Raw genomic sequence first — 15483 nt, 5'->3', positions numbered from 1 at the left:
GTGGCAGAGAAGAAGGCGGGAGAGGCGAGAGTCGGGTTGCGGATAGTCTCAACTAAAATATCAAGATAGGGCGTGAAGGAAACTAAAAGGAAGAATAGGAATCAGGAAACGAAAAGGAGAAGGAAAAGGCAGTCTGGGGTAGAGAGAAAAGTTAGTAAAAGAAAGATGTGCCTCATGAACGATCAGGCGCTGCTCCTGCCGCCTAAAAAAGTGAGGCCACTAAGGATTATGGGATTTGTAGTTTTACGGGGCATTCGGTTGGAATATGGCGGAAGTAACAGCTGCGCAAACGCAGAAGCACCTTCAACTGGGCATGCGTCTCAGTCCTGGAAGCACGCCGCTGGGGTGGCAGCGAAGCTAGTGTGTGTCCTCACGCCTCTTCTTGGTGGCGGGAAAGCTGGGTCGCGGTTGGAGGGGTTTGCAGAATTGCTGCAGTGGCTCATTTTGCTCCTTGCCTTTAGGTTCTCCTTGTTCCAGAAGGTAGCTGGCTCTTCTCTGGTTGCAGATGAAAGTGCTAGGCGCTGCCAATCCTCACACCCGTCGCCTGAGGAGTTTTCTCTTCAGGACGACAACCAACTCTCATCCCTCCTCAGAATCTCTACCGCAAACCTACCCGCAACAAACAGACAAACAAAAGTCACCCAATATTCTGGCGGGCAACGACGGGCTGAGCGGGAATGAGGATGCTGGTGCCTCCACTGGGGGTGGGGATGCGGGCAGGCAGCTGAGGGGAGATTATCTCATGGCGGGGGTTCCTGAGGTGGAAGAGAGGCTAGCAAGCCATTGTTCTATCCACTGAGGGGAGTCAAGGACTTTTGGTTCTGGTACCTTCGATCTTAATTGCCGTCCTTAAAAGCAAATTGGTGAGAGAAGAGAGCGGGAAAATGCGGATCCCCAGAAATTCTTCCCTCTGGTTAGGAAGGTGGAATTCGGACTTTTACTGTTCCAGACCTTGGCACCTTGTGAGGGGAAATGGTGCAGGGATCTGGGGGTTCATAGGAATGTGCTCCTTTAAGTGAAAACACCACACAAAGTCGAGTTAGAGGTCGGTAACGGGCACCTGTGGAAGTGTTGCAGCTGGCGGATAGCAAGAGTTAGAATGAAATCAGCGCTCACGAAAGAAAACCCGTATTTTGGTGCTGAGTGGCCATATCTTTGTGCTCCCTGGCTCTCTGAACGAATAAGCTTCGTTCATTTATTGATAAGATTCTGGACAAGGTTTAGTTCAGGCAGTTACCACAGTAAATGTCTTGGTAGGTGTGGGCAGTAAAGGTAGCTGGAATCTTGTTTTTACCTTCTTTCTTGTGAAATTATGCTCGCTGAGGGGAAAAAAAAAAAAAAAGAAAAAACCCACTATGGTTATTAATGGGGGCATGAAAATAAGCAGGAGTCCACATGCCATTAGACATTGATGCCAAAAGGAAATCAGGCTCGAGCTTAAAGGAGATTTTAACCATCTGAGCCACCCAGGTGCCCTTAAAGGAGATTTTAAATAAAGTTTTCCAGGCTCATGGAGCCTGTGCAGACTGTGTGTCTGAGGACAATTCTAAAGGGTTTACTTGTATTCTCTTAGACCGAGGATTCCAGGAACAATATAAAGAGGGAATAATTGGATAGTTAGGAGAGAGAAATTTGTGAACACATTCTAAATGGGGGGAGGAAGGTTAACGGTTTTTGAAAAATATTGACATAACTGAATTGTTATTTAGCTAGATCAGTTCTCAAGCTTATTGGCCTCAGAACCCTCCTATACTCTTAAAAGTTATGAAGGATTCCAAAGATTGGTTTATAGCTATGTATCTTTTATATCTATTGGTATTAACATATTAGAACTTGAAATGAGAACACTTAAATTATTTAATGTTAAAATAATATGTTATAATTAATAATTATGTTGATATAAATAATATTTTTATGAAAAACATTTTCCTAAATGAAAGAAATTTAGTGTGAAGAATGGTGGTGTTTTACATTTTTGCAAGTCTCTTTCATATCTGGCTTAATAGAAGACAGCTAGATTTTTATCTGTTTCTGAATTCAATCTGTTATGATAGCTTGTGTTGGTTGAAGTATATGAGAAAATCCAGCCTAACATGGATAAGTAGTCAGAAAAGGTAGGGGACCCCCAGGGGTCTTTGGATCACACTTTGAGAACTGCTGAAGGAGACGATTTCATCTTAAAATCACTGTGATGACCTTTAGTGTTCTAAGTGAAAGAAAACTTACTCTTTTTTGGAACACCTCATTCACCTTCCCTTAGTTCCCTTCATTCGTTATTTCCAAGTTCTTTTTCCCCTTTTCACCTTTCTTACTTAAGTTGAGTGGGTAGGATCTGATAGTGCAATTTTCCTTTACTTTCATACTTAAAGCTTTATTGGATTCCCCCCCCCCCAATCTGAGGTAAAAACAGAAACAAAACAAAAAATCCTTCAAATGTTATTCCTGGCTCCAGAGCCCTTGCTTATTTAGTAGCTGGTCAGATGAAAGTTGGTGGTATTTTGTGTATTTATTAACTGTCTGGTTTTAAAAAAATTTCTCTCTCTCTGTACTACATTTTAATATTTCTTATTGTGGAAGAAGAAAATTCGTCTGAAACAGAGGAGCAGAGACTTGAGTTGTCAGAAAGTGACTTCTTGGCTTTCCCTTCTCTATTGATCAGGTTAGATATTTTCTTTAAAAGTAATGTTCTTCATCAAACACATTCTAGATTAAGGGGAATTATTATATAATGCTGCTTATAAATTTACTATATCTTATTATAGTGATCCACAATTTTATCCCGTTTGTTGGGGCGCCAGTAACATACTTTGGCCTAGAGAGGTCAGTATAGGTTTAGGTAATGATTTGAACCTAAATGCTGGAAATTTTTCCATTTTTAGGTGGATCAAAACACTCTATTTTATTTAAAGAATTTGGAGTAAAAAAATCACTTTTGATGTGGTAACATCAGCATGTTATAAAATGCTAGAGATATGCAAGGGGGCACAGTAAAAAGCTCTCTTCCACCCCCAGCCACCCAGTTCTATTTCCTAGAGACTCACTTTTGTCAGTTTATTGTGTATTCTTCCAGAGATAGTTTATGGATAAACAACCATATTATGTAGATGCACATTTTAAAAAATCAAATATTGTCATCTCAAATACACTAATTTTTATTTTGCTTTCCCCATTTAGTATAGCTCACCTTATAATTTATATTACCTTTATAGGGACTTCTCATGATCTTTTTTGGAATTCTGGAATCTGAGAGAAGTGTTTGTCATTTGTGGTCAAATTAATATTCATTTTGCAGCCTAATTTTATTCAGTTTCTAGCTTCTATTTAGAATTATCATAAAGAAGACCAATTTGCTGCAGTGTTTCTCCCCCAGTTACCCACTTGCCTTTTTTCCTAGAGTCAGTCAACTTAGGGGTTGGTGGTGATGAGTTAAGATGGAAATAGTGAGGAAATGTGCTCCTTAATACAGAGGAAAAGTAGTTGCTGCAGAACTGCACACCTGAATTATTCACATTTATAGAAGTAATACAAGGAACAGAAAAATACCAAAAGATAATTTGAAAATACACTTAGCCATGTTGTACACACACTAAGTCAAGCCCCCAATACCTTTTGAATTCATCTTGGGATCTAGAGGGAGGAACTCTATACCCTGAGCAACTGAATGTTCACTATAGTTTGGTCATTTGAGGGTCTAAAATTTTCATATCCTTTAAAGGCATGTGTATATATCTTATATATAAGATCCATTTTATGCTGCTTTTGGGTCTCTTTATAGTGGGAGATGACATAGTTGGAAGATTGAGTTTCAGTTCCAGGGCCTTCAAATTACTCAAAACCAACAGCCAGAAATAAGATCATTGAGCAGAATAGATGTGTTATTAGTAGAATTTAGAGGCAAAAGGCCTGGGTTCGTCTTGGCTCTACCATGTATTAACACTGAGGCTTTGGGCAAATCACTTAATTGCGTTTTGTATATTTCTTTTCATCTGTAAAAAGGGGAGCTGGCACTTTATGACCTCTGTAGACCCTCCCAGAGCTACAATGCTTGTTATAAAAATAAGAATGGCTTACATGTGTTAAGCCTAAAGAAAACTGGGTAGAAGGGTTATAAGAAGTTTAAGCTGATAAAACCAGGGCATTTTTCTTCTAATTGCTGAGTAGAAATAGTATCGATAGTGGAAAGCAAATTGGAAAAAAATATACAAATTATTGCAACGTCACAAGATGAGTCTTGGCACTCTGCTAGGCGGCAAATGGCTTATAGCTGTGTGCAGATACTGATCTCTTCAGCCTTTGATGTGGCTGGAGGTCCCCCTACTCCCACCCCTCAGTTGTCTATGGCTGTGAAAAGCCTGATCCTTTTACTGCAGAATACCTGGAAATATAATTTTCTGTGTATTTCAGCGTGTCTTTTTAATATATGCTTTCTATGTGTGCTGTGATATTAAAATGGGTTTGAAGCACTGAATTAGACTATTGGGATATACCATGCCACAGTTAATTAGCACAGACTTTCAAAACCTGAATTATAATCTATCAATTACCTATTATGTTTAAATCCCTCTAAACCTCAATTTCTCCAAGTGTAAAAAAGTACCGATCTGAAAGATTTACTGTGAGAATTAAATGAGATGACATATGTAAAGGGGAAAGAATATAGCTGGTGCTCAATAAGTGTCATCTATTATTATTAGTCACAATTTTGGTAATGATGAAGCACACTGAAGTGGTATAGAACATCTGCGAGTAGATAGCTATAGGATATAGAGTGAAGGTATTAGATTCCTATTACTAGCTTTCCTGGGGACCTCTGCCGGTTACCAAATATTTTTGAGCCTCAAATAGAGACTGCTAGAATCCAGCACATTGGAAAATTTATTGGACTAGAAGATCTAAGTAAAGGGTAGATAAAGATTATGGTGATGTTAAAAAGGGGGGGTTCTCTATGCATAGGGACCTCTGAATTAGGTCAGAGAATTGCCAGATTATTTGTGTCTTAAGTGTTTAGGAGAACCTTGTGAGATGAGTTTATCCTTCTGAAGAAAACTCTTACTTTTTTTTTTTTTTAAGATTTTATTTATTTATTTCACAGAGAGAGACAGCGAGAGAGGGAACACAAGCAGGGGGAGTGGGAGAGGGAGAAGCAGGTTTCCTGCTGAGCAGGGAGCCCGATGAGGGGCTCGATCCCAGGACCCTGGGATCATGACCTGAGCCAAAGGCAGACGCTTAACGACTGAGCCACCCAGGCGCCCCGAAAACTCTTACTTTTTAACTCCCAGGACCGTTCCTATTACTACTATTGATGCTTCCATCTGTTAACAACAAGACAACAGGCCCAAAATGCAGTTGCTTCTGTTAAGCCCCATGTCACCAAAACAAGACTTAAAGTTTTGGCTCTCCCAGAAATAGAATCTTAGTTTACAGCCCATCAGGAATCACCTGATCAGCACTAGTTAGGTAATGTGCCTAACAGACCCCTACCATCTCCTACAGGAAAGTAAACTTGCCATAGCTAATGTCCTTTTTTGCCTAGTGTACCTTCCTTGTTCCTGCTCCTCCTTCCAGTACAAGGCTTTCATTTCGTACAGCTCCTCTGAGTTTCTTTGTACCCGCTAGATCAGATGCTGCCCAATTCATGAATCATTGAATAAAGCCAATAATATCTTCAAAATTTACTAAGTGAATTTTTTTTTTTTAACTCATCACTACCACTACCACTTCCACTATTGACTAGTGCCTGCCTTATGTAGGACAGGACTCTAGGCACTTAAAACACTGAGGATTGTTGCTTATCTTTAAAACAGTAACTCTCATTATCCCCTGGCATGTGATTGACGCTGCTGAGGAGGTAGAAGTGTAGTCCAGAGGGCCGAAAATGTAGCTCAGGAGTCCCAGGCAAAAGATCCTGAGCCCAAGAAGACAGAGAAGAAAGTTTAAAATCATGTTCAATCAGAGTTCTAGCAGTTACTTTCTTTTTTCTAACAGAGGCACAAAGAAAGTGTAGCTTCTGAGCTGAATGATGACAACATTGCAGAGTAAAGAAGGTGAGTCAAGAGTGAAGGAGGTTCACATTTTATACGTTTCTCTCAGTTTTCCCTTCTTTCTCAGTCCTTGGTCATTTCGATGCCCTTCCCACCAAAGGGAAGCTCAGTCCATATATATTTTGCTTGCACTTTGTTAAAGTTACTACTTTTCTAGAAACTTTGAGTGAAATGTGTATGACTTAGAAGCAGCCCATCTCAAGAAATGTACGAGCTCATATGGAGACAAAAGATATTTTAATATCTATAACACAAGTTTGAATGTGGTAAATGCCACCAGAGATGCATGAAGTGTTGTGGAAGCTGAGAAGAAAAAGATACTACTTATACCTGGGAGGATCAGTGTAATTTTCGTTGTACTAGTTTGTTTTCTTTCCCCTCCAATTTTTCTAATTTCCCATAAAATTTTGTTTAAAGTTAAAATGAGCAAATTTTAAAAATTTCCATTTGAAATACTCATCTTCCTGCGTGTTCATATTTGTCACCTTTGAACTACTCAGTAGTTTCTAAACTCGGCATCAGAATAATCTAGATGGCCTTGTAAAATGACAGATTCCTAGGCCTCACTCCCAACTATTTCATCTGAATCTCAGGGGGTGGGGTGGGGTGGGAGAGGAGAGGCCTAGTAATCAGATTTTGTTAAAAAGCTCTCTCCAGATAATTCTGATATCCCCAGTCAATGGGCAGTGCAAACGCTTTCTGTGCTAGACTCTGTGTTTCATAAATTCCATTTGATAATCAAATTTCTTTCAGAATGTGGGAAGGGGCCAAAGAAAACCTTTGCCCCACCTGCACAAAAATTGCATAGCTTGATGTGCTATAGCCCTAACCCACCCAAGGAGGAGACCCTGGGGATCAGTTCCCCAAAGGCCAGGTCAGAGAAGAAGGAAGAGAAAGCAACCACAGAAAATGGTCCAAGCGGTGGCCAGGAGAATAAAGGAAAGCCTCAAGACAAGCAAGCAGTGAAGAAAGAAAAGGTATCAGTCTCATTGACGGGTTCTAGTGGGACAGTTTCTCCTAGATATCCAGTCTAAACGGTCTTTTATGTAGAGGAACTTTCAGTTTTTATTCCTTTCTTGGGGCTTCTATTTTCTTCTCAAAGAGGTAAAACAAAAAATCTTGGTGAAAGCCTTTAGCTGGAAATAATGGCTGGGTAGGGGTTGAGGTGGGATGGAGGTGAGAGTAGATGTGGTCGGAGACTTTAAAAACTTTTCCTTTTCTTTTACTCCTTTATTCCCAGGAAATCTGGGATAGAGTGTATAGAATCCTTAGGGACATTGACTTCATGCTTGCAGCCTTGCGAACTTACTGCCTCGTGTAAAAGAGTCTTCCCTGACTGGTCAGAGAGGAGACCCGGGGATAGACGAGTGGTTTTCCTCTTCTGCCCTTGTCTCTGTAGGAAAGAGCAAGTCTCACCAATGCAGAATTTGAGGAGATTGTCCAGATTGTGCTACGGAAGTCCCTCCAGGAGTGCTTGGGTATGGCTTATAGTGAGAGAAGAAGATTTCAGTTAGACAAACTGTTATCTGAGGGGTAGAGTAAGATGACATCTGTTCTCCTTCCTTCAAGTTTTCTAAATAAGGAAATACTAGATGGACTTTGAAATATTTTTAAATAGTTCATCTTCTATCAACAGGACTATAAACCACCTTAGACAGGGGGTACAGGCTTTTAGAAAAGTGAGTTACATTGACTTCAGAATAAAAATATAGTCTCAGATTGTTTTTTAAAATGTAACTTAAATTCATTTTTACATGTTTACAATCTACTTAGAAACGATAAATTGTATTTCTCGGATTCGAAGAACGTAGTTTCCACCTACCCTTGTATATTTCTGATTCCAATACTGTTTTAACATTATGCTCAGGGATTTGACTTTTGGAATAAAGAACTCTATAGTGTAGGCCCTGAGGACTTCACCGTATGTCCTGAGGAGAAGGGGAATAGTTTGATGTTTTCAGCTATTCGTAGGTATACTTCTATTCTTAGAGAAAGTTTCAGGAACAAATGATATAAAACACAGTGGTGTAAAATTTCTGGTATGTACACAAAATAAAATTGACATTACCTGGCTATCCTGGAATAAGGCAGATCAATCTGGAAAGACTTGCCGAAAGATACAGATTTGTAGTTTTTTTTCTGAGAATCTAAAGACTTAAAGTTCTGTGATATGACAAAACTCCAAAGGTGGGCTCTTCCAGACAACAGGTGGAAGACATTTTAATGGAAGGCTGCCATTTGGAAATAATCAAATCAGTATTTTCTTAATTGCTTCTCTGCATATAGTATTTTGTTTTGGGAGAGATGGGATCTAGCCTTGATTTTGCAGAGACATCCCGTGCCCAGCCCGTAAGATGCACCCAATTAAACAAGGAACCAGGAATTGCTTCTTCTACTGATAATGACAATGCTGATGGGTAAGTTTATCCCAGTGAGGCGAGTTGACCACAGGGTGGACTTAGCATTGGTAAATGGTTATCTGTCTATCTAGTCGTTCTCATATCTCTATGAATTTCTCTCAGCTCAGGAAAGATACCTGTTTGAATTGGGAAAAATAGGCAAGTAGATGGATAAAATGGCCTCAGGAAGCCTTAGAGAGCCTAGGATTCTTCTATCTTCCTGACTTTTACCCTTGGGTTTTTTTTTTTTCAAAAGGAGGGTATGACATATTCCTCCTTCTTGTCTTTTCATTAAAGAAAAAAATATTATTTTCAGAGAGAGGGTAATGGCACCACATATTCTAGAGATTTCAGCCACTGAGGAAGCTGGAGTAACCTCTGTGATAAAGACATCTAAGCCAGGCCAGCCAGATCCTGCACCGTCTGAGAAGAAATTCAACAGCCCTTCCCTAAGCAAAGGAAAGAAGGGAGCTCGTAAGTACAGTCAGATATACTTTGACATCTGGCTCAAGTACCTATGGCACAGAATTAGGGAATGGGACAGTGGGCAGGCAGAGAATCTTCAGCCCAAGGCTTGAAACTCTTAGGCTATGATTCTTCTTCCTTCTTTCACTGGCCCTTACTATCTACATTCTCTTCATCTCCCTACCCTACAATGTTTTGTTTTGTCTTCCCAGAAGATGAGAAAATGGAAAAGGCCCAAAGTGGACATGAGCAGAGACAGAAAGACCAACTGAAAAAACCAGTTCAAGATGATTCTCAGACCAGAAACCAACAAAAAGGAGAAGGCGGTGGTTTTGGTGAGTTCAGCATGATTTGGAAAACTTACCTGGGCTTGAAAATTGAAGATAGAGACGGAGAGAGGCAAGGGTTAGGTTGCTGGAGGAAATTCTGCAAAGACTGTAATTTATCTCTCATAGCTACTTGTCAGGGATATGCCATGGAAGAGAAAGAATTCATTAATTCATTTATTCAGTCATATAATCCATAGCTGTTGGGTGCTTACTATATACCAGCAATTTTAGGAGGTGCTGAATAAATTCAGAAGAAATTAATATATGCCTGTTGGAAGGGAAGCGGGCTTGTGAGAAAGGCAAACAAGAAAGCTGCAAGTCGGGAGTAGATCTGGAAAAGTTTCCAAGAAAAGATACGTTTTGAGCCATATGTCAGAAGTATAATTTAGTCAGGTGAACCGAGGGGGGGATGGGGGTCAGAGTGATATTTATTGGCAGAGTTATGGAGGAGAGCTAATGGTTGTAGCTTTTGGGTGTATGGGGGTGGGTAGGCGGTTGTAGGGGGAGATAAGGCTAGAAGCATGCAAGGGCCTTACATGTCAGGCTAAGGAATTTTAATTTAATTTAATTTAATTTAATTTTTTTTTTGAATTTTATTTTAAAAGTAAAGAGGAGGGGTGCCTGGGTGCCTCAGTCATTGGGCATCTGCCTTCGGCTCAGGTCATGATCCCGGGGTCCTGGGATTGAGCCCTGCATCGGGCTCCCTGCTCTGTGGGAAGCCTGCTTCTCCCTCTCCCACTCCCCCTGCTTGTGTTCCCTCTCTCGCTGTGTCTCTCTCTGTCGAATAAATAAATAAAATCTTAAAAAAAAAAAAAAAAAAAGGTAAAGAGGAACCACTGGCATTAAGTAGGGAAAACTTGGTAAGATTTGTATTTTAGAAAGCTCACCCTGCCACTGGCATGGAAAATGAATTGGTGGGAGCACAACTAGACCCACAGAAATAGTGATCCAAGTGAGGAAGACAGTAGCAGTGAAGAAGAAGAGACAACGTTGAGATTTTTAGGAGGAAAGACCAGTATGGTATGGTTGCCAGTTAGATCTGAGAGGTGAAGGAGAGTGAGGCCTTCAGGATGATCCTGTTTTCTGACCTGAGTGGCTGAAAGAACCATCATTTGAAATGGAGAATATAGAAGAAAGAGCACATTTCAGATGGTGAATTCAGCTTTGAACAAGTTAGGGGATCTGTGATGAGCTTTAGCATCCAAGAAAGAGCTTTAGTATCCAAGAAAGAGATCCGGGAATACGGATTTGGGAATCTGGATGAAATTTTCCAAGAGGAAGACATGGAGAAGAGCAGTGAATAGAAAACCTATTATGTTTAGGGGGAACATAATGTTTAGGGTTGAGCACAGGAAGAACTGCACGGGGAGAAAACTAAGAACTAAGAGAAAACTTATGGACGTGGAAGGAGATCTAGGAGAGTATGACATCACAGATGTCAGGGTAGGAGAAAATTTCAAGAAAGAGGAAGCGTTTAGCCTTGTCCACTGCTGCTACAGAGACATCAAAGAGGATAAAGATTTGAAAATGCTCAATGATGTTACAGTTAGGAAGTTACTAAGGTCTTGATTAGAGCACTCATATGGGTTGGTAAGGGTGAATGGCCAGTTTAGCTGGTTGAAGAATAAGTACTTTTTCAATTAGTTTAGATGTGAAAACCAGGATGAAGAAAATGGTAAATAGAGGGGAGTGGGTGTAGAGTTGAGGGGCGGCTTTTCTTTTTTTAACTTTCTTTTAAAAGAAAGAGATTTGACCTGTGTGTTGTTAGCATATGTATATGCTGAGGGAAAATTGTTTATAAAGAAGGAGAGATTGGGGTGACTGGGTGGCTCAGTCGGTTAAACGTCCGACTCTTGATTTTAGCTCAGGTCTTGATCTCAGGGTTGTGAGTTCAGCACCCGTGTTGGGCTCCACTCTGGGCACGGAGCCTACTTAAAAAAGAAGAACAAAAGAGGAGAGATTGAAGGGAATGAGAAGAGAGCCACAGGGCTTATTCTTAGAAAGGACACTTTAGCCTTTGAGATTAGATGGAAGGAAGATAAACATGGATATAGATTTATTTATTCTTTTAACAATAGTTATTAATGCCTTATGTTCTATTCCAGGCAGTGTGCTAGGTATTGGAAATACAGCGGTGAACAAAATAGATAATCCTTTCTTTCATAGAACTCATGGTTTTAGTGTATTGGGTAATAAACAAATATAGGTTATAACCATGATAATTTTGGGAAATTTTAGAATGAGAAATAAAAGAGATCAGATGATATGTTAGTATGTTTAAAATTTTGAAAATAAATACACTTAACAATCTGGGGGGAAAACAGGCTTGCACCAAAAACAGGCTTGTAGGTACTTGAAAGAAAACTCTAAAAAAAAAAAGAAAGAAAGAAAAGAAAACTCTAGGCAGGGGCACCTGCGTGGCTCAGTCGTTAAGCGTCTGCCTTTGGCTCAGGTCATGAGCCCGGGGTCCTGGGATCGAGCCCTGCATCGGGTTCCCTGCTCAGCCGGAAGCCTGCTTCTCCCTCTCTCACTCCCCCTGCTTGTGTTCCTGCTCTTGTTATCTCTGTCAAATAAATAAATAAAAATCTTAAAAAAAAAAGAAAAAGAAAAAGAAAACTCTAGGTATCACACAGGATAGTCCAAGGCAATAAACTGCTTCTTGTGTTATGATGACATGGTAACATAAGGAGCTGGAGGTGTAAGTCTCATTTGGGCAATTGGGTGGTCTGGGTGGCGGTGTTCCATCTCCTGCACCTCTCAGTATTAAGGCAAGGATTGGATTTTCACTGGGAAATGGAAACTCCACTCCTTAGGCAGTGCTCATTGAGTCAAATTGTGATTGTCGTGAATATGTAAGCCTCTGGCTGTAAATGGACTGCTCTTCCTGTTTCTTCCAGTTGCCAGGGACAGGTGAGTCCTCCTGGAGTAGGAAGGAGGAAGGGCAGTATCTGATAAATACAATCCATTTGTATGAAGTGAGGGAAAAGAATGGAGTGTCATCACAGGAAATAAGGGAGACCTAATCAAGATTGGGCCAGTCAGGGAATGCAGCTGTAAGGAGATGGCTGTTAAGCTGAAATCCAAAGGAGGAGCAGGAGTAGGAGAAAGAGTTTAGGGAGAGTGCAGTTTGGCATATTCTGGGTATTAAAAGGAAGTCAGTGTGATTGGAGTTTGGAGAGCAAGGAGAAGCAAGGCAGGAAAGTGGCTCTGGATGAATGTACAAAGTGAGGATTTTATCCTCAGTGCAGTGGGAAACCACTGATGAGTCTTCACCAGGGGAGTGATGTCATCAAATTAGTATTTTAAAAGACTCCCTTTGGTGATTAATTGGCGAATGAAGTATGTAGGGACAAGAGTAGACAAGTGAGTCCTAGGATTAGATACTTTGGTGGCTTGGAGGAGGATGATGAAAGTGGAAACAGAAGTGGATGGTTTTAAGATATGTTTTAGAGGTAAACTTGTCAAAACTTGGTAGTGAATTGGATATTGTGTGAGAGAGAGACGAGAATATGTTAAAGATGATTGGTTTCTGGCTTGAGCAAGTTACATGAGAGAAGGTGGGGAAAAGTGGAGGAAGAACACATTGTGGGATAAGATCAAGCATTTGGGTTTGGGCCTGTTAGGTTTGAGATCTTTGTGAGACATCCAAATGGTGATGTCAAAGAGCGAGGTGCCTGTAGGGATCTGGAGCTCAGAACAAAAGCTAGAAGTATTATTCATCTGTCTGTGGTCAGGTGTGGAGATGGGTCTCAAACCTGTAGGAACGGGCGAGCTCGCCTCAGGAGAAAGTGTAGCATGGGAGCAAAGGCCCGTGACTGGGCTTTGGGATCCCAACATTTGGAGACTGAGTGGAGAAGGAGGAGGAAAATGCCAGAAAGAGTGGAGGGTGGGGAGAGGGCGAAACGGAAGGAGGAAGGATCACAGAACCCAAGGAAACAGGTGTCCACTGAAATGTTCTTTGTGTGTCTGTGACATCAGTCTTCATTATCATAGAGCTGTGTCGTGAGCCTCAAACAGTTTTCTGGAGCACATCATCCTCTCTTCTAAGTTGTTTGAAAGGAAACTTTAAAGAACCGTGTGTTGCTGTCATTAGAAATTTTATCCCAAGCCACACAAATACCTAGTTCTACATCATTAGGATGACTTTTCTCCATTCATTTGCTCATGAATATTCATTATTTTCACAACCAACCATTTATTTTATTAATCTGTGTTTACTTTTATGGTCCCTGGCCCCTTCTCCCACTCTTTTTTCTAGTCTTGGTAGGTCTCCTCTATAAACATCAAAAACTATCATTGGCAGCTCTTTTTGTTTTGTTTTGTTCTGGTTTGGCTTTTTTGGATGATATTGTTTTTATGTATACAAAGTTTCCAGATTTTATATTATCATATCAAAGACACAAGATGCCAGCACATAGTGATCAGAAGAAAACCCAGGTAGGAAGCCAACACAGAAGGTTCCAGTGGACCTGGGCTTGCCGGGCCAATGCAGAGTCCTGATACAACCGTCCATTGGCCCAGAGGCAGGGCTGGCTTGTTGGGCACCCTCACAGGAGGCCTGTGCCTGAGCCAGGTCCACAGGGGCTCTCTGTGGATTGCCCAGCGGCATCCGCCTCTAACTCCGAATTATAGTCCTTCTGTCTTGGTCCTTGCTCAGCTTTCTCTGGTTGCTGAGGCAGAAGGTAAAGATCTGTTTGGGCTAGACATTCTCATCGTCGTGGGACGGGGGTGGTAGCAGTGATGGAGGGGCTGCCCAGGAGCGCAGCGTGGAAGAAGGCAGGCCCCAAGTGGCATGGCTGCCTGTCACTGCAAGCCTTGCCTACCAGCATTACCGGAGGTGTGGATCTCACTGACCCACGGTGGTTGCTGTGGTGCCGCACACACGTGTGTGTTCCAGGCTCTGCTGCTGTCTTTTCAGACTAACGTATCGTTCCTGATCAGTGCTTTTTTCTTCAAATTAAATTAATCAGAATGTGATGCATAATATGAACTACCTTGAAAGGACCCAAATATAAGTCAACTGCTTCTCTGAGGGCCGATTTCAGGGGGATGGAGGGCATCCCTTATGTTCAGGCATGGAAGGTAAAACTTGACAGTGGGCAAATGAACTCATTGGAGAAACATATTGGTTGATATTGTTAATTGTGATGGTATGGTGTAGACCCATGTGCCTGGTTATGTGATATTTCTCTAGCAATGCTCAGTTGAATGAATGTAGGCACAGAAAAGGTAGAATGTGTTTATTCAAGGTTGTGTTGGGCCAGCTAGGTGGGAAGAAGGACAGAGAGCAAGGGAGTTGAAGATGTTTGCAAGAGAATCTAAGGAGTCAAACCTGAGTAAGTATAGTGAAGAAAGGAGGTCGCTACTAGATTGGGAAGAAGTTAGGGGCCAGTGGATTGGTGATCTAGATAAAGTGAAAGTTCCTTAGAGGTCTTTGGGCAAGTGAGGTGGAAGGATGGGGCATTTTTTTATCAGAGAGGGATGTTTGGATAAGTGGGTTCAAGGGTGTGTGAGGTCCCTACGGATGACTGAGTGGGGCATGCAGGAGGGGAGTGCATTACGAAAGTGAAGTGCATTACTGAGGTGGCATGGAGGAAAAGACCAAGGAACTCAGAGAATGGGGTGCTTCTTTGAGTTACCTCTTGAGAACAGCAGTCATCTGGAATGAGGGCAGGAGATGGATAGGAGGAGGAGAAGGCTGAACCAGATGCCAGCATCTTTTCAAGGGAGACGAGAGGGTGGTGTAGTCCCATGGCATGGATCTCAAGGAAGGAAGGGTTTTTGTTTTTTTTGTTTTTTTGTTTTTAAGATTTATTTATTTGAGAGAGAGAGAGAGCACACGAGCAGGGAGAGGGGCAGAGGGAGAAGCAGACTCCTGTCCGAGCGGGGAGCCCGATGCGGGACTTGATCCCAAGACCCCAAGATCATGACCCAAGCTGAAGGCAGATGCTTAACCAACTGAGCCACCCAGGTGCCCCAGGAAGGGTTTTTATAGGAAGGAGGATAGTAATGGTCTGGAAGTGGTGATGAGTAAGGATGATGCTGACCCCACTTTCTGGCCTGGGGTGTGAGAGAGGGAACAGACTCCACTTAGAGGGCTGTGGGTGGGGTGGGGTCGGGTAGGGGCATTGTCATTAGTGCATCACCAGGTTTCGAAAAGGAGATGGATGTTCAGAGAAGTTGAAGATACGTGGATTTTTTGTTGCTCTTGTCTAGAATTCTAAAGAACATAGTGGAAGGATTTGGGAC

The 15483-nt window shown here is 41.6% G+C and overlaps 1 protein-coding gene across 1 annotated transcript in view; it reads left to right on the top strand.

Annotated features, from left to right (window-relative positions):
- Positions 1-314: 314 nt before the first annotated feature.
- ZCWPW1 (zinc finger CW-type and PWWP domain containing 1) overlaps positions 315-15483 on the top strand; it is a 31411-nt gene continuing 16242 nt past the window's right edge. The window contains exons 1-9 of the mRNA XM_032431109.1: positions 315-360; positions 462-480; positions 2578-2659; positions 5986-6044; positions 6795-7018; positions 7441-7519; positions 8371-8458; positions 8757-8914; positions 9121-9240. Coding sequence (XP_032287000.1) covers positions 6017-6044; positions 6795-7018; positions 7441-7519; positions 8371-8458; positions 8757-8914; positions 9121-9240 — 697 coding nt within the window. The 5' untranslated portion in view covers positions 315-360; positions 462-480; positions 2578-2659; positions 5986-6016. The remainder of the gene's footprint in view (positions 361-461; positions 481-2577; positions 2660-5985; positions 6045-6794; positions 7019-7440; positions 7520-8370; positions 8459-8756; positions 8915-9120; positions 9241-15483) is intronic.

This window comes from Phoca vitulina, unplaced genomic scaffold (assembly GCF_004348235.1).
Source record: "Phoca vitulina isolate PV1807 unplaced genomic scaffold, GSC_HSeal_1.0 scaffold45, whole genome shotgun sequence".
Lineage (NCBI taxonomy): Eukaryota > Metazoa > Chordata > Mammalia > Carnivora > Phocidae > Phoca > Phoca vitulina.
The sequence above is the reverse complement of the archived record's forward strand: the minus strand, read 5'-3'. Positions and strand labels throughout refer to the sequence as shown.